Source organism: Pinus tabuliformis, chromosome 8, assembly GCF_031772625.1.
Source record: "Pinus tabuliformis cultivar Carrire ecotype Pingquan chromosome 8, CPIR1, whole genome shotgun sequence".
NCBI lineage: Eukaryota > Viridiplantae > Streptophyta > Pinopsida > Pinales > Pinaceae > Pinus > Pinus tabuliformis.
In genome coordinates, this window is record NC_142294.1 from 1080865641 (window position 1) to 1080887332 (window position 21692).

The following is a 21692-nucleotide window of genomic DNA, read 5'->3' on the forward strand; positions in this document are numbered from 1 at the left end:
TAATAATGAGCAAGAACAAGGAAAACAGATAGTCACACCAAAGAACACCAGATATAAGGTGGAAACCCAATGTGGGTGAAAACCACCTGCTGCAATATGTCTCTATCTTCTTTCAATTAGAAACTTCTTTTACAATGATTTTGTACTGGTGCAGTCCTTTACCAGTACGCAGGCTGCAACCTGCTGAGAGCTACGACCCTCTCTCGTTTTCCAGTCTCTCCTGGAAGGGAGCTACAACCCCCTTAGCTCTTGTACTAGTCTGAACTACTAGTACGTAGGTGCTGACCTACTTCTTTTCTTCCAAGGACCACTTTTCATAAATTTTCAAACTGGATCCATGAACATCAAATAATCATCAAGTACATGTGAATCAACCAATCTCCTTTTACAATCACCCAATGAATCAACCAATAAATTCTCAGAATGCAGTAACCAGAAAAGCAATACTAGTAATCTAAACCCAGAACTCTGCAGCAATAGATAAAATGCAGCCAACAAATATTTTAAGAAAAGTCCGCAACTTCACCAATAGAAACCTGCGAATATCCGCAATTCTTCTGTGTCTGGACTGCGCAGCTCTGCACCTGCGCCTTCTGCTGCGCTGCGGACCTCCGCTCCTACACCTTATGCTGCGCTGCGGACCTCGCACCTGTGCCTTCTGCTGCTCTGCGGACCTCCGCACCTGCACTTTCTGCTGCGCTGTGGACCCCCACACCTGTGCCTTTTGCTGCGCTGCGTACCCCCGCACCTGAGCCTTCTGTTGCACTGCGTACCCCCGCACCTGCGCTGTGGATCGCCTGCGGACCTCCAAATAGAGCCAAATTAACAGTCCTCCAATGTGCCACAGACAGACAGATCCACAGATCTAATCATGCGTCAGAGAGATCACGACCTATCGATAGATCCGCCTTACAATTTATAGATTTTACCTTGATTTAGATCTAGCTTTTCAAACCGATCACCCAACATTTCAGATCTTAAGATATTCAAATTTCACAAGTGACTAGCCAAATGATCTCCTTTCCTTTTTATAGACAAGCCCTTACTCAAACCATGGATCAAAACCATAGAAAACCAATACAAGGGACCCAAAACCGGGGTTAAATAATTTAGATGCTATACCACGGACCAAAACCATATGATCATATACGTCGGACTAAATACCATGGACCACCATAGGATTTCCCACGTGTGTGCGTTTTTCCCTGCATGAAAGTGCGTGTACTGGGGGTCCGCACCTTCTGTTCGGACAACCTGCGGACATGACCGCACTTTGTGAATGGCGTGCCTGCGGGCCCGCACCTTTTGAACGGTGTGCCTGCGAACCCCTTATTTTCTATCATTTTGAGAGCCTGAACAGAGATTTGCCACTTGAGTGAGTCGCCATCAAGTACAACACCTGTGCCATAGCGCCAAACCTGAATCATAATGCCAACACGCTGTCCTTGTAAAACTGTTGTCTCGTTGGACTTCGACCTGCTGGAATGTGCCCAAAAGCCGCCCAGAAAATTATGTACTTTCAGGCTTATACTCCTTGGATAAAACCCAGAAAAACCCAGAAGGGAATTTATCTGGTTTTGACTTTGGATTTTCGGCCACCTTAGAGCCTCTCCCCCGCTGCTGTTGCCAAATTCGACTTGCAGGAAATAGCCTGCAAATCCCTTTGAAAACATCCCAAGAATGTTGGTTCACCTTTGAGGACTGACTCCTTGCTCCCCAGATGATCTTTGCCCTGGATGACTGCTCTCCTTAGCACCATGAATTTGCTGCCAGAGGCCTCTGCGCAATCCCTTTGCCCAAAATTTTGTATTGCTGTAACCCCTGACTTGCTGGCTACAAAAATCACTGAAAATGTCCTTAACCAACAACCTTTCCAGCTCCCAGAACTCCCAACAAGCTAGGGACATCCTTGTTGGTTCAATCCTCTTCTGCGTGTTTTTGGCTGCCCAGAAAATATGCAGTCTCCTTTGCGTGGCTGGATGGAATGTATGTCAATGCTGGAACCCCTGACATCTCTGTGGAACAACCTCCCTAGGGCAGGCACGGATAGTCCCCCGAAGTAGATGTTGAATCTCCCCTGCGGAAGACTCGTGGCTAAATAGTCGGTAGACTCGCGAAGCAGCAGAGCGTACAAAGGTAAGTTTGTTTGTCAAATGATCAAGATGATGCAAAATGAGAGCTCCTTCCTCTTTTATCACCTTGGGTCCCCCTAGCCTCTTGTGGGCCCCTCCTTCCACTAATTCGATTGCCTCCAACGCATGTCTTGGCCAAGTTCGAATTATTCATGTGGGTGGCCCCCACATTCCACTAGTTGCTAGAAATAAAGTCAAATTGCCTATAGTTCCCAAGTTTTGCTTGTGGGGTCCTCCACCTAAGCCAAAATAATGCCAAAAGTGTGTAGTTGCACCCCGTAACTAATACATTTGAGAAGGGACATGACAACCAACAATTGCAAATTGCCCAATTTGGCCAAAAAAGCCCCCACAAAACTGATACTGCTGAATTAAGCCCAAATCCACCACTGGAAATCTCTCCCAACTTTGGCTAAATTCTCCCTTGAGGAATACCCCCAATGTCTGACCCTTATCTCTCCTCGACATCTATTCCTCCAGCCCCTGTGCACTTCCAGAAATGTAGAATTTCGGCCCGAAGAATTCTTTCAACTCTGCCCTGCTAATCACCACAAAATCTCCGACTAAATTAGGGAAACCCCCTGCAAATCCTTCGGTGTTCTGCTCCTCTGTAATTGATCTCCCCACAAGAAATTTGAACCACTTCTATGCCTTAGAAGAAAAACGTACCAGCTGAAATAACTTGCAAATATGTCCAATGGAAACTTTGAATTGAGCTCTTCAAATTGCCTCACTAGGGAGACACTCAAAGTTCTCCGAAATAAGGGTGGAATTCCCGCTCGGAAATTCCTTTTATTGAACAACACGATTGTCTTGGCTAAGCAACTCAAGAGAACTAATGTTGAATTATCAAATGATCAAAGATACCAAATGGAGGCCTCCAGTCTCTATTTATAATTGCTAGCCTCTCCTTTAGTGGTCCCCACCTCCCCCTAATAAAATATTATTTTGCCGCCATTCTTCATTAAAATAATAATTTCCACTTTTCTCCTACAAAATAATATTTTTTCATTTTATTTAATATCACCAAAAATTGGCAAATCTCCTTAGTGAATTTTGCACTCACAAAAAAAATTGGGAACATTACACTTAGCTAATTATTTGGGTTTTCCAAACATCAAATAATTGGTTAAGTTTTTCTCCCAAATATACCCCAAAGCTAGAGTGGGGCTTGATGGTGAAGTTTTAGGTGAGCACTAGTGTATAGAGTATATGTAAATTATCATATTAGATCATGTCTAAAGTGTCATAGAATTTGGTTGTGTCTAGATGTCAAATTTTAATTGTCAAAATTCCCCTTCTAAATTGGATTTTGATTATGTAATATTTGATGTAAAGATGTAAAAAGGTGTTGTCTATAGTAGTTATAAGGGGTATGAGTACTTAGATTGACACCTCAACTCCTAAAATTTCTATCTAGACACACTTGGAGGGTGGAAAAGTATTTTTAAACCCTTCTAGAGTCATTATTTTCATTTTCTGGCAAAAAATGGCAAATAATTAGCCGGAAATTGGTCAGAAAAAAGAAATGAGAGGAAATAAAATTCTCTCCAAGAGGAAAAATAATTTAAAAAGGTTGTGGATTTTCCCAAGAAAATAAATTAAAAGGTCAAGGAATCTCCATGGTTCAAGCAGGAAAAGTGCCACAAAAATTTGTTGGCCCAGAAGAATTAATTGCTCAAGGAAATCAATTTTTTTGGTCCAAGGAAGTTATTTTGAAGGAGAATTTTTCAGGGTGACTAATTATAAAATATTTTTATGGTCCAAAAATTTTCCGGGACCAAATATTGGATCAACTTAGCGTATCTATCAATGAAAAATAATTACTCTGGATCTGTGCAACATCATCAAGGGTTCAAATTTTTGTAGGAAGGATCAAGCCATTGATCAAGTCAAGCTAGCCGTTTTTTCCTCTTAGAAGGGTTCTAGCTCTCTCATTTTCTATATAAGGAAGCTCATGCTCCTCATTGTATCATCTAATCTTTGGATGAAAAACAAAGCTATTGGCTATTGAAGCTTTTGTATTGGAAGTATTTTATGAATAATAAAACAAGTCTTTGGGGATAAATCTTGGTGGTGTTCTTCCATGGCTATGGTAATATTGATTCATTGTGCTTAATTTTCTACTCGTAATAATCTAATTGTTATTTCTATTTGCTTTCATAGATTTATTGGTGTATAGTTACCTTGCACTAGTAGTTGGATTTGGAGAAGTACTCTGGATTTGGATGTTGCTAGTGGATTTTCAGTTAAACCCCTAGGACTTCCTTTCATTGTATTATCCAATTCCATCTAGATCTAACAATTTATCTTTGAAATTGTGTAGAAATCATTTGTTTGAATCATATCTCAAGCGTGAGGGGTTGTTTTCGGTTAAACTATCCAACTCTTGAGCATAGAGGTGGAAGAACCCACTCGGTTTTCTTCTAAAGGCTTATCTAACAAGAGATTTATGCAGGGTTTTTTAGCCATTGATTGTGGCAAAATCTATTTATCTCATTCATTTTCTCTATTTTGTGTTTGAACTGAATAGATCTGCTATTTTAAGAGCATATTATTTGCTAATCAAGGAACGAAGTTGTACTCATCTTCCTTGATTTAGCCATAAATTTGTAAATAAATATTTTCTAACCCATGTACATATATTTCTTGTTTATCTTGTCTATATATTGGGGTTTCCTCTTTTTATTTTCTTGCAGATCTGAAGAGAAAGATAAGGGTTTGGCTTGGATATATTTGTAAACATCTTTTGCAGGTGGATCCACACTTTAAATTCAAGAGAAAATTGAAGTCATTCTTGAGGCCAAGTCCTTCTATTACCTAGATGGTTAGGGTTCCAAAGGGAGCAATTTTTTTTTTTTTTTGGTCTTGCGGAGGTGATATTCCACATTCTAAGCCTAAATCTTCAGGTCGCAAGCATTTAAAAACACTCTCTTGCTTCACTTCAAATTTTCTTCAAGGTTTTTTTTTTTTTTTTATACAGTTTTTTAATTTTTTTAAGGCATTATCTTAAAGATTCTTAAAGTATCTCAGTTGGGGTTTCAAATTTGCAGATCTAACAACAAAATTTGGTGAAGCTGCAAGCCTTGGATGCTTCTCCTAGCATCTTGAGCGAGAGATTTTCTTGATATCAAATTATTTTGTGGCATGAAAATTAAATTGAGATTGTTTTGAGCAGGCCACAAGCCTTTTTTGGCACTAAATCGTTCAGCCTCCAGCCTTAAAGGGCTTGATCCCGCTTTTGGTATTAATACTTTAACCATTGAATATTTTTGCAGAGGACACCGAGATTTTTGAAGGGCTCTTTCACCAGAGTTTCTGGCAGAAGGTTTGGATTAATATTTCTTTTTATGTTTTTTGGTTGATGAAAGACGCAAGGAGTTGGGGCCTTTTTCCTTTTAGGCCAAGAGCCCAAGAGAGGTCAAGACTCATCCCTGGTGCTAAAACCTTTCAGATCCCAACGTCTTGCATATTGCCGGAAATTTTGAAGGAGTTGAGCCTTGGGAATTTGGAGAAGTTTACCATAAAATTTTTTGGCTATTTTTCTGAGCTATTCGTAAGCCTTTGAAGCGAATTTTCTCATAGGCCATGAACATTCTGTGGTGTAGAACAAATTATTTGGAGGTATCTTCAATTAGTTTGTGAAGTTGATCCACTGCCATCTGCCTTGTAAATTCTCTCATTATTGTCTTGAGGAAGGGTTCCTTATTTCTGAGTTTAATATTATTGTAAAACCCTCCTTGAGAATTTGAAACCCTTCTCTCTGTCTAAAGGGTTTTTCTCTCTATAATATTAATAATAAAAGTAATCTTGTTCTTGAAGGGAGCTTGGGATTTTCCTGTGGTATCTCTCCTCCTTATTTAAAAGGGAGGATCTCTTGTCTTTCCAACTTAGCGTAGTTTCTAGATCTAGTTTTCTAACTTATTTCTTGATTTCATTGGATTAGATTAGTTTCTTGCATTCTAGTCTCTTGAATGAATAATTTATAGATCTAGATCTTCATTTGTCTACTTGATCTAATTGCTATCATGATTTCATTTGCTACTTGGTCTAATATACACTTGAGAAGCTCTTGTCTTGTCTCACTTGTGTTTTTAGATTGAAGTATTATATCTCTAGTAATTAGATTCTTTAGTAATCTCATCTGTCATTTTTGAGTAATTACTTGTGCTTTACAATCCATAATTTCCTCATAAACATTCTTAAGACACCTTATAAGTGAAGTGACAAATGTAAATCTAATCAATAGCTCACTCATACATAAGAGCAACTTCTATTTAAAGCACTTGTGTTATTTCTCTAACTCATTTTGTTTCATTGAGTAGCTCTTTACTTGCTTCATTGAATCATTATTGTAAGCTGATCTCATTGTGATTTTGTGCTCTAAGTATTTATCATAAGCTTATCATAAGTGGATTGGTATTTCTTTCATCTCTCTTTGAAGCATCTTGATTTAATTGTATCTCATTGAAGTGTTAACATTAACATTTGCAGTTTCATATTAGATCTAGTTTTGCATCTCTAAAATTTAGCTCTAAGGTTAAGCTTGGTTGATAGAAATTTTAGGACAACCTTCTCCACCATTCAATTTAAGAAGCTTGACCCTTAAACAACGGTTAAAATGGGTGACCTTGCTGTTCTCTTGTGGCCCAGTCCCTTGTAGGAATGAAGGCACTTGGGTTGCTAAAAGCCCTGAGTAGGTATCGCTAATGAGGCCATAGCATCCTTCCCCAACACTTCTTCCAACAACCTTGTTCTAAGACAAGTTTTGACAATTGAGGAGAGGGCATTCACCATAGTCTAGGCATATAAATTAAAATCAATCAAGACTCTTGCATCATACATAGTTTAGTCTTGCATTCAATCATTCTAACATTGTCATTTTTGCATTTCTTGCAGGCTTTATATCCTTGTACTTGTCAATTTTATGCTTATTGCCTTTTCAATGTTATATCATATTTAAGCATCTTTACTTGAAGTACAAGCTTTTTTTTCTTGCAAGTTTTATATCAAGTCTTATTACTCATATTTCTAATTGCTTATAATCTCTTGACCATGTTTCCTTGCAATTATTTTTGTGCCCTAGGTTCAAACTTCAATCTTACATGAAAACTCAAGAGTTCAACAAAGTTACAAACATGCCAAGGAAATTGGACCCTCTATGGGAATTTGGTGAACCTGATGGAGGGTTTGATAAATCAAATTTGAGTTGCACATTATGTGGGCATCATATGACAGGGGGGTATACAGATTAAAGTTCCACCTTGCACAAATTCCTGGACATGAAGTAGGGCCTCACACAGATACAAATCCAGAAATCATCCACAGAGCCCTCAAACCATTGGAAGAAATAGAGACAACCAAAGTGACCAAGGCAACTTTGAGGAGTCAAATGGCAAGGGGTGGAGTGGCAGGATTGGGAGGTGACGTGAGAGTGGTACTGGTTCTTTTTCAGCATCAACATCTACACTTAACCCCATAGCCGCCTAATCATTTTTTGTTCCTAGAACCACACTTGGTGCACAACCATCTATGATGTCAGCTCTTAGAAAAAGGGAGAAGGAAGAAGCTGACAATTTTTTGGGTAGGTGTCTTGTTTGGGGTGATATTCCTTTCAACATTGCCAAGACCAATCCATTTTTCCAGCCCGCGATTGATGCTATTGCTATTGTTGGCCCGAGGTACAAAGCCCCTTCATATGATGACTTTATAAGCCGTATTCTCCAGAATGAGAAGGTTGAATGCACTAAGAGATTGGAGGAGTTTAAGGGCTCATGGGCACACACATGATGCATTGTGATGTCAGATGGTTGGACTGATCAACAGGATAGAACCCATATTAACTTCTTGGTTAATTGTCCTAAGGGGACAATGTTTATGAAATTTGTTGATGCATATGCACATATCAAAGATGCACGGTTAGACATGTTCATTCAAGAGGTGGGTCCACAACATGTTGTCCAAGTCATAACGGACAATGCTACAAATTATGTTGCTACTAGCAGGATGCATATGGAGAGGCATCCTAACTTATTTTGGACACGTTGTGCTGCACACTGCATGACTTGATGTTGGAGGACATAACAAAAATTCCTTTTGTCAAGGATATTGTTGAATTATCAAAAAGCATTACAAAATTCATAAATAATCATGCATCTGTGCTTCATTCAATGAGAACATTCACCAACAACAAGGAGTTGGTGCGCACTGCCATTACACAGTTTGCCACTAGCTTCGTATCTCTTCAATCCCTCCTGAATACTATGTGGGATGTGAAGAGAATGTTTCTTTTAGAGGAGTGGCACGTGTTGTCATATAACCGCAAACTAGAGGGAGAGGCCATATGCAGGGTAGTTTCATACTAGGAAAGCTTCTGGGCAGAAGTGCAGGAGGTGTATAGCATTACTGAGCTTTTGGTAAAGGTTCTTCGATTAGTTGATGGAGACAAACCTGTAATGGGTTACTTGTATGAGGCCATGGATAGGGCCAAAAAATCCATTCAAAGCTACTGTGATGATAAGGGTGATGAGGGGCTTGAGAAACAACAACTCATATGGGCAGTGATTGATGAGCGATGGAACAATACACTCCATCGTCCCATTCATGCTGCAAGGATCTACTTGAACCCCACATTTTCTTACTCCTGTAGTCTCTTATTTTATGCTGAGGTCATGGATGGATTCTTTACTTGTGTTGAAAAGATGGTTCCATCTGCAGCAGAATGTCTCCAAAGAAATGGAGATATACAGGATCGCAAGTGGCACATTTAGCTTTGACATGGCTATCCATGATAGGAAAGCCCAAATACCAGGTAAGCTTTAGTTTATTTCAATTTTCAAATTTCATTCTCTTCATACTTCGTTTAAACTTTCAAATTTTAATTTTTTTCTTAAGTTTATCTTATTTGTTGTAGATGCATGGTGGAGAAACTATGGTGGTAGAGTACCCAATCTCCAAAGGCTTGCCATTCGAGTGCTCAACCAAACATGTAGCTCCTCTGGATGCGAACGCAACTAGAGTGTATTTGAAAAAATACACACCAAGAAGCGCAACAAGTTAAAAGTATTTCAATTAATTTTTTGAATTCATTAACTAATATTTTTTTATAATTATTAATTTTTTATTTATAATTTATTAATTTGTGACCCTTGTACAGGTTGGAGTCCCAACGACTTAATGACATGGTCTACATGTAATACAATCTTCAATTGTGGCTGAGGTAACTTGAGAAGACACTTGATGTGGAGGCCATCTCATTGGATGGGATTGATACCACTGTTGCATGGAGGGTTGAGGCTGAGAGGCCTATCATGGAGTCGACCCTTGATTGGTTAGAGGAGGAGGTAGTGGAGGGGGCAGCAACTGCAGAGGAGGTAGTGGAGGGGGCAACAGCGGAAGAGGAGGAAGAGGAGCAACGGGAGGAGGAGGTGACACCACCTACCATGGTCACCAGTAGAGGATGTGGTCTACCTCCTATAGCTCCTAATTCTTCAACTTCTAGAGCACAACAAAGTCCACTACCAGCCCCAGGGCCTTCTTCATCTAGAGGGAAAGCTGTTACATTTTCTCGCAAGAGGGGCAGATGAAATCGGTAGTAATAGTTATTTGGTTCATTGCATTGTATATGATATTATGACTCATGATATGAGATACATTATTATATTTTTTGTTGATATTTTGAGGCTGAGTCGGGACTCAAAACTCACTATTTAGGACATGATTCATTGTTATGTGTGATATAGCACTAGACATGATATTACACATCTTATATGTTAGTTTGCTTTTCATATTTATGTGTCAATGCATTTATTTTGTGTTGTGGATGCTTTAGATATTAAAAAAATTGAAAAAAATGATTTTTTTTGTATTTGGTGATTTTTTGCCTATTTTTACTGATTTTTACAATTTTTTCCGATTTTGGACCCTTGCCGATTTAATCCCTATCACGATTGCAACACTGGTTATTAGGCAATCTCCTTTCTGATTTTTGGTTTGCAACAAGGTGAAATGCTCAAAAGTGTCTAAACTCCAAGCAGAAGCAAGATGAGTTATCACTGAATCCTTTGGCAGCCTTCAGATATATAAAAATGCAATTTTTACAAACCAAAGCAGGCCCTTTGCAGCCTTCTGATATCTAAAAACACAAATTTTATAAACCATGATGGTCAAACTGCTCAAGTTGTTGGATCTTCCATTATGCTATTGCTCATGCAATGATGCTCCCTTTCAGAGAAATTCCCCAAAATTTGAGACCAAGTGGCTTAGACTCCTTTGTGGTTGTTCGAGTGCATTAATTAGCTAGTAGGTTGCCTTTCATTGTCATGAAGTGCTGTTTCGCACAGTTGGGCTACTGATGTCATCATGCAACATGTCATAAGGTGATATCATAAGTATGATCACATTGACCTGGCTTGGCCAAAGTTTCACTCTTTTGTGGTTCTATACTTGCTTTTCTTTCTATAATTAGAAATTTGTATAGAACATCTCTATTGATCATTTTCATTTCTATGATGTCCTTTAATGTTTCCGTCTTTTCTTTTCTTATGAATCCCGATCTAGATTCTAGACATAGTTACCTTGTTGGCTCTTTTTTCCCGGCCTTGTAACACTCTTAAAGTCATTTTAAATATTTGCCTTTCTTTCTTGGCTTAATTAAGAGACGGGTGTAACTGCTAGGTCAGTTGTAAAATTGTTTTGAAAAAACATCTTTCTAAAGTTTTTTCAAACTGACTAGATATACACAGGAGCCAGTTGAAGTGTCTGGTCTTCCAGAAGATATCCGCCAAATTTATGCTGGATATTATCATTCTTTTGCCATTTCAGGTACTGTCCTGTCTAGCTACTTTAAGAGCTTTTCAGAATTTGTCTATATATACTATATAGCATTAATTTCTATTGTAATTTATCTGATTTTTAATATTGCTTGATAAAATACTTTCAGTAATGAAACTATTTTTGATTTATTAGGATTTATGATTTTGTGTAACACAACATTTAGTGCATGTCCAAAGGGAAATACCTGAATAGATCCAACTTTTGAAAAGGATAAGTATTGGATGATGGTTATAAAGTGCATGTGTAGACCTCAAATTTTGTAAAAGCTGTATAGCTGCTTAGATGTTTGGATTGCAAATGTTTTGTGTTAATTTTCTTCTTCTGCCTTCTAGGTGGAGTCTAACTATGTCATTACATGTCAAGGTTTTAAAAGATTAAATAGAGTGAGGTTCTACAAATCATGACACATTCACAGTTCATAAGGTGGCCATTAAAATTTCAAATTTTGTCAAATATGCAAAAGTTTTTTACATGTTTTAATTCCACAAAATTTGCATTGATTTTCTTATAATTAATAGCAGGCCGAGTCTAACAATGTTATTACATGTCAAGAATGCAAAAACTGTAAATATTTAAGCTGTATAAAGTATCATATATTGGAACATAATTGGAAAAACGACCACTTCAGTTTGAAAGTTTGTGAAACCTGCCTAAGTTGTTTTGAATAGCATTAATGTTACATCAATTTTCTTTCGCAGTCTTCAAGGCAGAGCCTAATATGTTGGTATTTTTATAGATTGGATATGGTAAATTTAGTTTGTATGGAGAATTTGGGGAGCTGCAAAAGATGGCTGCTGCTAAATTCTAAATTGTCATATAAAATGCTGGTTTCATAAATTATAAGATTCTATGTTCTGGTTTTGCAACAAGTACAAGATCTCCAAAGTCTAGTGTACTTTGATGTTATTAGGGAAGTTTTTCTAACACGGGACTGCCTTTCTATGTTCTGTGCCAAAAGGAAGTTGTCTTAGGTGGGAAGGGATGCTCAGTTGTCCTATGTTCCTTGGTTTTAGGATACTCTCTTAAGCCTTTGATGTTTGGTCTGCTGAAGTTTATGTTTTTTTCAGATATGAAGTATTTGGAATGTTGTAAATTGTGGCTGTTTTCTTGAATTCCAATACCCTCTAGAGAAACATGGCACAGAAGAAAAATGTGGCAAAACATTTCAGCAATGAGTATACATGTTACATATCTTTGAAATGTGATTTTATTTTGCTTGGCAATATTGGCAGCTTGGTGTTGGCATTGATGTCAACAAGTCATAAGTGATCTATTCGAGCATGGCATTGATGTCAACAGGCTGATGAGTTTGTGCACGATTTTCATGTCCCCAATTAAAATTTTGTCAAGGAAATTCATAATTTTGCAATTTTGGAAATTAATATAATATTCAGATAAATAAAACTTAGGAGAAATAAGTTGTGGAGGTATTAAATAAATTTTGGAGAAAAGGCAAAGGTTGGACTTAGGAAAAGAAGAAAAATTAAAGTGAAGATAAGTTGTGGTGGTCAACAAAAAGGAAAATCGAACCACATGAAGAAGGGAAAACAAGGGGGTTGAATTAGTGGAGCCCACAAGAAAGGTTGAGCAACAATTATAAAAGGAAGGCTAGAGCTTCATTTTGATCATTCTATTTTGGCATTTCATTTCTGATCTTGGAGGGTTTGCTTGAGCTGCTGAGCCAAGTCAACCAATGCTGCTTAGCACAGGGATTTCCAAGCAGAAAATCCCAACTCTCTTTTGGTGAACCAAGAGTGTCACCCTAGGAGAGAAATTTGGAGCTGATTGGAGATTTCTTTTCCTGAATTTTGTGAGCCATTTCATCTCTGCAATAGGTGGTGTGAATTTTTCTAGGACACAGTAGCAGAAATAGAGTTGCTTGGAGGTGGAAATTGTCAGGGAGATTTGCCTCAAGAATTTGCAGGAATTTTGCTTGGAGGAGGATGAATTTCCTTGAGGAGTTTCGGAGCTGGAAGTGATTGCATTTGTGAGGGCTGAAATCTTTTCTCTAGGGCCTGTGCAAAGGTTTTATTGGGCAGTTTCGCTGAAGCAGTTGTTTGCAGCCTTTGTGCTGGGAAATAGCTAGAATCTCACTCTACTATTTTAGCGCTATTTTCTCAGGGGTTTCTCAGTTATTTTGGTGGAGGATTTTGTGTGGAGTAACTATAGATTTTCTGGTGTGACACAGAGCTGAGCAGTGGGTGGATTCACATAATTTTGGGTAATTCCGAGAGGTTGGAATTAACCCAAAAACTTTATGGGTTTTGTTGGTCTGAGGTTGGGAAGCATTGTCCTAATTTTTAAAAATTTTTGGAGCAGATTTGAAGCCCCAAATATCAGTTCGCCTCCAGCAGCAGCAACAAAAAATTTTCAGGGCAGAGAGTACAACCATTGAGCCTATTTCAGTGCGGAGTTTCTTTCATTCTCCCCTGGGTTTTGCATGCTTGCTTAGCTAAGTCACAGGACACGTCTTCCAAGGTCCCGTGTCCCGTATTTTACGTGTCGGACACGAAAACAGCCCTAAAACGTGTTGAAAACGTTTTTCATTGTGTCCTGTAAAATGTAAAACGTATTTGCCGGTTTTCGTCGTGTCCTGCATCTGGAAAACACATATTCCGTTGATAGAAAACGTTGCCTGCATAAGCTGTAACTTTTTTTGAAAGAAACAAATAATTTTTGAGTGGGGAAGCTTAATGATCAAGTCTAGGCCCTAGTATTGATATGCTATTCATGGTAATGTTAAATTCTTAAAGTAAAAGTGACATTCTCCTTAATCTTCATTTTTATCCTTAAATTTTTAACATTACCATGAAATGACTCAGGATGTTTGAGAGTGGTTCCGGCCTCATTGGATTTCATATGGAGAAAGTAGAATTTTAGATTTCATTCAAAATGTAGCAAACTTATTAGTTTTTCAGGATTTCAGGATTGGGAGATTGTAATGTTTCCAGGTGACACCACCTGCCCGGGCTATCCCTGCCACTAGTAGAGGACGTGGTCTACCTCTTATAGATCCTACTTCTAGTTCTTCAGCTTCCAGAGCATAGCAAACTCCATTGCCAACTCCACCAGCACCAACATCTACATCTAGAGGGAAAGGGAAAGCTGTGGCATTTCCTCGCAAGAGGGGCAGAGGAAATCAATAGGATTAGACTTTAGTTATTTTCTTATGTGCTTGTAAGTTGTACATGAATAATGAACATTGAATATTCAAGAATCAAGACCAAGCATATCACGTTCTAATTTCTAAATAGTAAATTTTGATTCTATTTATTTTTTTAAAGTGACCTATGAACTTTGAGAAGTAATTATATATTAATTTGATTAGATAAGCTACAACTTGCAGTTTAATATGGATAAAAAACTATATTTCGGTATGTATATATATATTTATTAAATATATATAAAACGTGTCCCTCGTGTCCTGTTTCCAGGTCGCTGCGTTTCGTATTGAATACTCGTATTTACGTGTCCTCCGTGTCTCATGTCCTCGTGTCATGTGACTTAGTTGCTTAGCAAGCCCAGGTGCACTCATTCCACTACATTTTGTATTCAGATTATCATTGGATATTCAATAAAACAACTCAACTCTAGTGTTTTTGCTCAACAGTGTTCTAAATTTGTTGTTCTTGTGAAGATTTCAAATTGCATGCTTATTTGTTTTGCTGTAGCTAGTTCATGTTTTGATATTTCACTGTATTTCTCTATAAAGAATATTACAGTGTTATTAGAGCATGTTCTTGACCAGTTGTGGGCTCGAGAGCATGTCATGACAGGGCTGCTTGGTGGAGCTATTTATCATTCTAGAGGCAGAGGTAGAGGTAGAGGAAGGGGTCGTGGTAGAGAGGACAAGCCTGATCATTTTTCTGATACAGAGTTTGATAATGCCAAAGACTACATGGGGAACAATGGTGAAGTGCAGTCTAGGTAGGGTGGGCATGGACCACTACTGGAGGAGTTGGCAAGATCAAACCAACAAATGATGGAGATGATGAGGTAAATGATGGCTCTACAATTGCAAAATATGTTGGGAAGACCTCAAGGTGGCAGAGGAGGAAACAATGAAGGAGAAGGGGGTTCCGGGATAGGAGAAGGGAGCCATATACATCCACACACAAACCACACATATGGTCAGACTCCTAGGCCTACTATGCCTCGCTTCACAGAGGAACCAGAGCGAGATAGAGGGACTGATGCATTCACTGAGTTGATCAGATCATTTACAGATGGCGTTGATGAGTATGAAGCATTGGATCCTAGAGTCAGGAGGATACTTACTTTTGCAGAGTATTGTCATTTGAAGGAGAAGTATCATCCTAAAGTAGGGACATCTACCAGAGGAGGACAACAGAACCAGAATTGGGATAACTAGAAGACGACAGGGAAGGTGACATTGCCCGGTTTTGATGGGTCAACCAGGAGTTCTGCGAGGTCATGGGTTTAGAAACTAGACGCTTACCTTAATCTGAATCCCATGCAGGAGGCAGATTCCATCAGATTTGCTACATTGCATTTGGAGGGTGATGCACATGATTGGTGGTATCTTCGATTAGTTATTCTTGGGCATGCGTCCATCACATCCTATAGTGTTGACTTGCAGACTGGTGGAGAGGTTTGATAGGAAGGATCCGGAGTTGTACTTCAAGGAGTTGGCTAACCTGAAGTAGACACGCAACCCAGAGGCTTACGTAGTAGAGTTTAAGAGACTAGCATTGATGGTCTTAGATATTTTGGAGGCGAGATTGATCATGTTGTTTACTGAGGGTTTGGTCGAGCCACTGCAAGGTTGGGTGCGAGCTTATAGACCAACATCATTGCAAGATGCCATTAGTTGAGCGTGGGACATGCTAGACGCTATTCCAAAGACGAGGGTTCTAGCACCTACTAGACCTTCTTTCCCTCAAAAGGGAAAAGACAACAAACCTCCTCAAAAGGAGTGGGCCGGGAGAGGGAAGTTAGACGATGAGAGTGGGAGGGACCTCTAGAGGAGGAAATTATGCTTTACTTGTAAAAAGCCATGGGCACCGGGGCATCGTGTACCAGTGGCAAGGCCCACTACATAGAGGTATTTTCAGACAGTGAGTTAGAGGAGGAGGATGTAGATCAGGAGGTAGAGACCAATGTTATCAGAACCGAACATGAACCAATGGAACCGACCGGTCTGACCGTTTTTTGGCCCAAAACTGGTCTGAACTGATTTCACTAAACCGACCTATTTCACCCAACTGACCGGTTCATGATCGGTTCCGTGTAGTTTGTACTTATGTAGGGCAACGTAAAAATGCCTTTTTTGATTTTTTGATTTTTCAATTGGTTGGCCCACTTCTAATTCTCCTCTACGCTAGCCTAATATTCAAGCCTATGGCCCTCAGCCTAATAATCAAGCATATGGCCCTAGTATTGCTATGCAATTCATGGTAATGCTAAATTTTTAAAGTAAAAGTGACATTCTCCTTTATCTTTCATTTTCATCCTTTTACTTAATTTTTAACATTACCATGAAATGACTTAGGATGTTTGAGAGTGGTTCCAACCTCATTGGATTTCATATGGAGAAAGTAGAATTAAAAATTTTACTCAAAATCCAGCAGACTTAACAATTTTTCAGAATTTCAGGATTGGAGGGGATTGCAACGTTTCAATTGGATTTTTTCATGTATGAGGGTATGGAACTAGTATTTAATAAAGAGCAACAAGCCCTCTATGTACTTGATGTTAGTGTCATTGGTTGTCGAACTCCTCTGTCATGGCCCTACTAAAAATGTACCCATCACTGAAACAAAATCTTGACATGACATGCTATGTTTTTTCTATCTTATTTTAATGCCTAAATGGTTATATTGATGACGAAGACCCCAATATAGGCAATGATTTTGATGATATGTAGGCATTTGTTGTAGCATGATTTTTTTTGGATGCCACAGGGCATTTAGAGCCTATTTGTTGATGTATTTTCAGTTCAGAGATGGATTGCATTCGATGCTATTTTGGTTATGTGCACCCTGACATGCTATGTAAATGAGAACTTTTGCATATGTGTATAAATGGTTTGGATTCATATGGATGCACATGAATATATATGTTTTTCTTTAAAATATGAATATTTTATGTCTTTGGTAAACCAATTATTATTATTTATTATTTATTTTATTTTATTTTTGATTTTTGATTTTTTGATTTTTTTAATTTAATTTTAATTTTATTTAATTTTATTTTTTTAACTGGTTTTTAACCGATTTCGATTCAGTTCTGACCAGTTCTTGGTCCATAAGATTTTTTGGTTCGATCATCAGTTTGACTTTGATAACATTGGTAGAGACAGGTGAGGGTGGACCTTAAAGCTCGAGAGGAGGTGGCCCACCATCCCCACCTATTGGAGGAGCTTTCTTGCCTACTGGAAGAGTTATTGCTTCACTTCGGGGAGTTCCAAAGTATTTGGCACTACGGATTCGAGGCACCGTACAACGACAACGAGTGTCAGTATTGGTAGATAGTGGGGCAACCCACAATTTTATTGATGGACAACTGGTGGAGAGGAGAGACATACAAAAAAAGAATTTTGAGGGATTTTCAGTTTTGGTGCCCAGTGATAGGACTATGGAGTGTACGAGGTATGTTCCCAACATGACATTGACCATGGGGAACTGCACGATGACAGATCACTTCTTCATGGTGGACGTTCCAGACACCAACGTAGTGTTGGGAGTGCAGTGGCTGTATTCTTTAGGACATGCTACTATTGATTGGAAGAATTTGGAGATGGAGTTCATTGGCCTAGATGGGACGCTGGTAGTGTTGAGAGGCATGCATTCATACCCACCTCAGACAGTATCAACGCACAAGATGGAGGTTGACTTGAGGCGTGGTGACATAGAGTGGGCTGTAGAGTTGAGGATCTCAGAGATAGGGGGGCCGAAGCAACAAACACATCTAGACATATTGGCTCTCTTGGAGAGGCATCAGGCGGTATTTGGAGAGTTTCCACCAAGCAGGCCACCTGACAGAGGGTTCAAGCAGACCATTGAGCTAAAGGAGGGGGTACACGCAGTCATCACCACTCCCCACAGACATCCCAAGACATATCGGGATGATATTAAGAGAGCTATACAGGAGTTGTTGAGATTGGGGCATATCAGGCTTAGCTCGAGCCCTTTTGCTTCTTCTATAGTGTTGGTGAAGAAGAAGGATGGGACCTTTTGCATGTGCATAGGCGACAGGGCCCTCAACAAGAAGATGTTGAAGAACATATATCCCATTCCGCGCATTGATGAGTTGATGGACGAGCTTAGAGGAGCCAAGTACTTCCCTAAGATAGACTTGTGCTCAAGGTACCACCAGATTCGGGTGAGGGAGTAGGACATCCCCAAGATCACCTTTTGCTGCTACTATGGACACTTTGAGTTCTTGGTGATGCCCTATGGGCTAACCAATGCACCAACCACGTTTCAATCCTGCATGAACCATGTGTTCCGCAAGCAGTTGTAATGATGTGTCTTGGTATTCTTTAATGACATCTTGATATATAACAGGACTTGGGAGGAGCACCTCCAACACTTGGAGTAGGTCCTGCGCATAGTAGAGGAGCAACAACTGTATGCGAAAATGTCATGTGAGTTTATATTGTTGAAGATCTTATATCTTGGGCACGTGATTGTAGAGCATGGAGTACGAGTGCACTAACAGAAGATTAGGGCCATCCTGGATTGGCCTATGCCTAGGAATGTGACAGAGTTGAGGGGATTCATGGGCATCTGTACTTATTACAAGAGATTCGTGAAGGGGTTTTCCCAGCTAGTAGCACTCCTCACGGATTTGACGAAGAAAGGAGCATTTGAGTGGATTGATGGGGTGCAGGAGGCTTTTGAGTGCCTCAAGAGGGTGATGAGTAGTTGTCCTGTTTTGTCCCTTCCAAATTTTCCACGCCTATTTGTCTTGGAGTGCGATGCATCAGGGGAGGGCATTGGAGCAATTTTGTCGTAGGGAGGTCACGCCATAGCATTTGAGAGCCGAGAACTTTGGCCACATGAGAGGTTGTATCCCATATATGATAAAGAGATGCTAGCAGTCATGCATGTGTTGGCTAAGTTTCAAAAATACTTAGTGGGGAACAGGCTCAAGGTTAAAATTGATCACAACAATTTTCGATTTTTCTTTGAGCAACATAACTTGTAGAAGAGACAGCAGAAATGGGTCATTAAGATCCAAGCATATGGTTTTGAGATTAAGTAAAGTGCAAGCAGAACATGATAGTTGATGCATTATGACAGAGACCCATGACACTCTCTTTGATGGATATCACGTAGGGTTGGAAGGCACAACTTTTGGTGGAGTACTCCAAGGATTGACAAGCATGTGAGATATTGGATGGTACTTGTTACCCACCGCCTGTGGGTAGTGTATTTAGATTTTTTTTTTCTCCTAAATGGTCCTCAGTTGACAGCTAGTAGCCCCTTGCAGCCACCAAATAGCTCGATGTGCCATTGTCTTTGCCACCTGAGCCAACCATGTGGTCCCCTCGCACACTTGTTATGATCGTATGTTTGAAGGTGGGCCTCCCGACCCCGAAGGTATGGATTTTCATTGGTATAGTTGAGTAATGTTTCTTACTTGTCATGGGCACTTTCGGGCTTGGATTGGTGGGGGGATTCGACATAAAGAGTGGGCTAGGTTTGTACTCTTGTTTCCATTGCCCGATACTGTGGTTAACCTTGTATCCTAGTCCCGTGGGATCTCCTTTACTAGCCATTAGCATTAGGTTTGTTTCCATTGCTTGATACCGTGGTTAACCTTGTATCCTAGTCCCGTGGGATCTCCTTTACTGGCAATTAGTGTTAGTGTTAGGGTTCGCACTAGTGTTAGAGTTAGGGTTGGCACTACTAATTTTATTAATACCCTTTAAGTATTTTAATTTCCTAAGTTTAGACTTAGGAATCCATTAAAAATAATTAACTATTTTAATAAAACTGTCTCTGGGTGGAATTTCCCAAAACGATTTCTGGCTATTATGGAATACACGTGTCCTAGCCTCCCTGCAAATTTTGAGGCTTAGAGCACATCCGATGCTACCAGAAATCAACACTCCCTCTTAGTGAGGAATGTGCTCTAGTAATGCAACCTGTTGAAGCATCACCTTGACTCCGTAACATCTCCCTCTGCGCTACTGATGTATGACATCATCGCCCACCAACTACTGCGCAAACACTGCATCTATTCTGCATGCTGCTGCCAATTGCGTCTGTATTGCAACAGAAAAACATCCAAAAGACTGAACCAAAAGTGTTAAGTGTGATGCATCTCTTGCTGGAGTTTTGACTGCTGCTAGTCTCTGCGTTGTTGCTGACTCTGCACTGCTGCCAACTCTACTCTGCGCTGCTTAGTCTCTAGCGCTCCTAGCCACTGCAACTATCACTTCGACATTCCTCAGCACCAACTGACACTGGTCCATCCTGCTACTTCTGATATGGGCTCTCGTAGCAAGGTATTGATCCAAGAGGTGGATTCCTCAAGGATATTCCCATCTGCAGTTCTTTCGAACTACAGTACTAGATCACCTCACCTCTCCTTTGGAGGTATCTGGGCAATCATTGCAAACTCCTCCTCCTCGATGCTTGCGGTTGCAACTTGCAGATCACGTTTATTGTCATTGTCCTTCTTTTTGAGAGGACACTGCGTAGCATAGTGACCAAATTCACCACACCGGAAACATTTGATCTTAGAGACGTCCTTCTTCCGCCTCCGTTGCTTTTGCTACCCTTTTGATGCAAGGGCTGCATTCCTCCTCCTCGGGTTTTTGTTGGCATTATGATTCAAGTGTTGTCCTTGATGGCAACTCACTCAGAGGTTGGTACAGATGCTCAGAAGTTGGTACAGGAGATGGCAACTTAATCAGAAGACAGATCCTAGTACAGCTTGCCAAGGAAGTTCATACACGCAGGTTTGTTAAGACCAAGTCGCGTGTACACGCAGGTTGGCTTCAGAAAAAGCGCGTGTATGTGGAAAAGTACCTTTGGTCCATGGCGGTTAGTCCTTGGAAGTTGTGCCTATGGTTTCGGACCATTATGTCTCAACGGACGTGTTGATCCCTAGTTTCGAGGTTGATGGTATTGTGTTTCTATGGTTTTGGCTCTTGGTATTGAACAAGGCCTAAGGCTATATAAGGAGAAGATCACTAGGCAAAGGAGTATGGATTGTGGGTGTCTGACGCAGTGAGAAGATCTGGTATTGCTGGTTATCTGTTCGGGACGCTTGGCAAGGGTCGGATCTGACAGCAAAGGCAGAAGTAATCATTTCTAGATCTGCACGCGGGTTGCCTTTGGAGAAAGCGCGTATACACGCGGTTTTGGTACAGTGAAGTAGCGTATGCATGATAAGTGTTAATATTTCAGGTTGCTGCTGATTCTGGTGGTTGTTGCAGAGTTCTAGATTCTGGTTTGGGTTCTGTGTTCTTGATGACAGGGTTTCAGTGATTCTGTATTGGGTTGTTTAATGAATTATGATGCAAGTATAAGTTGATGATTGTATTGCGGTAATGTTTGCTTTGTACTCTTGGATCCAGTATGAAAATGTATGAAACGTGGTCCCTGAAGGTTGTAGGGTCAGCACCTACGTACTAGTAAATGGATCAGCTAGTACAAGAGCTGAGGGGGTTGTAGCTCCCTTCCAAAAGTAGTTGGAAAACGAGAGAGGGTTGTAGCCCTCTGCAGGTTGTAGCCTGCGTGCTGGTAA

At 39.9% G+C, this 21692-nt stretch overlaps 1 protein-coding gene across 3 annotated transcripts in view; it reads left to right on the forward strand.

Annotated features, from left to right (window-relative positions):
• RUG1 (Regulator of chromosome condensation (RCC1) family protein) overlaps window positions 1-21692 on the forward strand; it is a 509474-nt gene that overhangs the window by 119662 nt on the left and 368120 nt on the right. For 2 of the 3 annotated variants that reach the window (XM_089373312.1, XM_089373313.1), the window contains exon 3: window positions 10877-10955. In XM_089373312.1, the coding sequence (XP_089229438.1) occupies window positions 10877-10955 (79 nt within the window). Of the gene's footprint in view, window positions 1-10866; window positions 10956-21692 lie in introns of all 3 variants that reach the window. The other variant, XM_089373314.1, reaches the window with a different exon arrangement.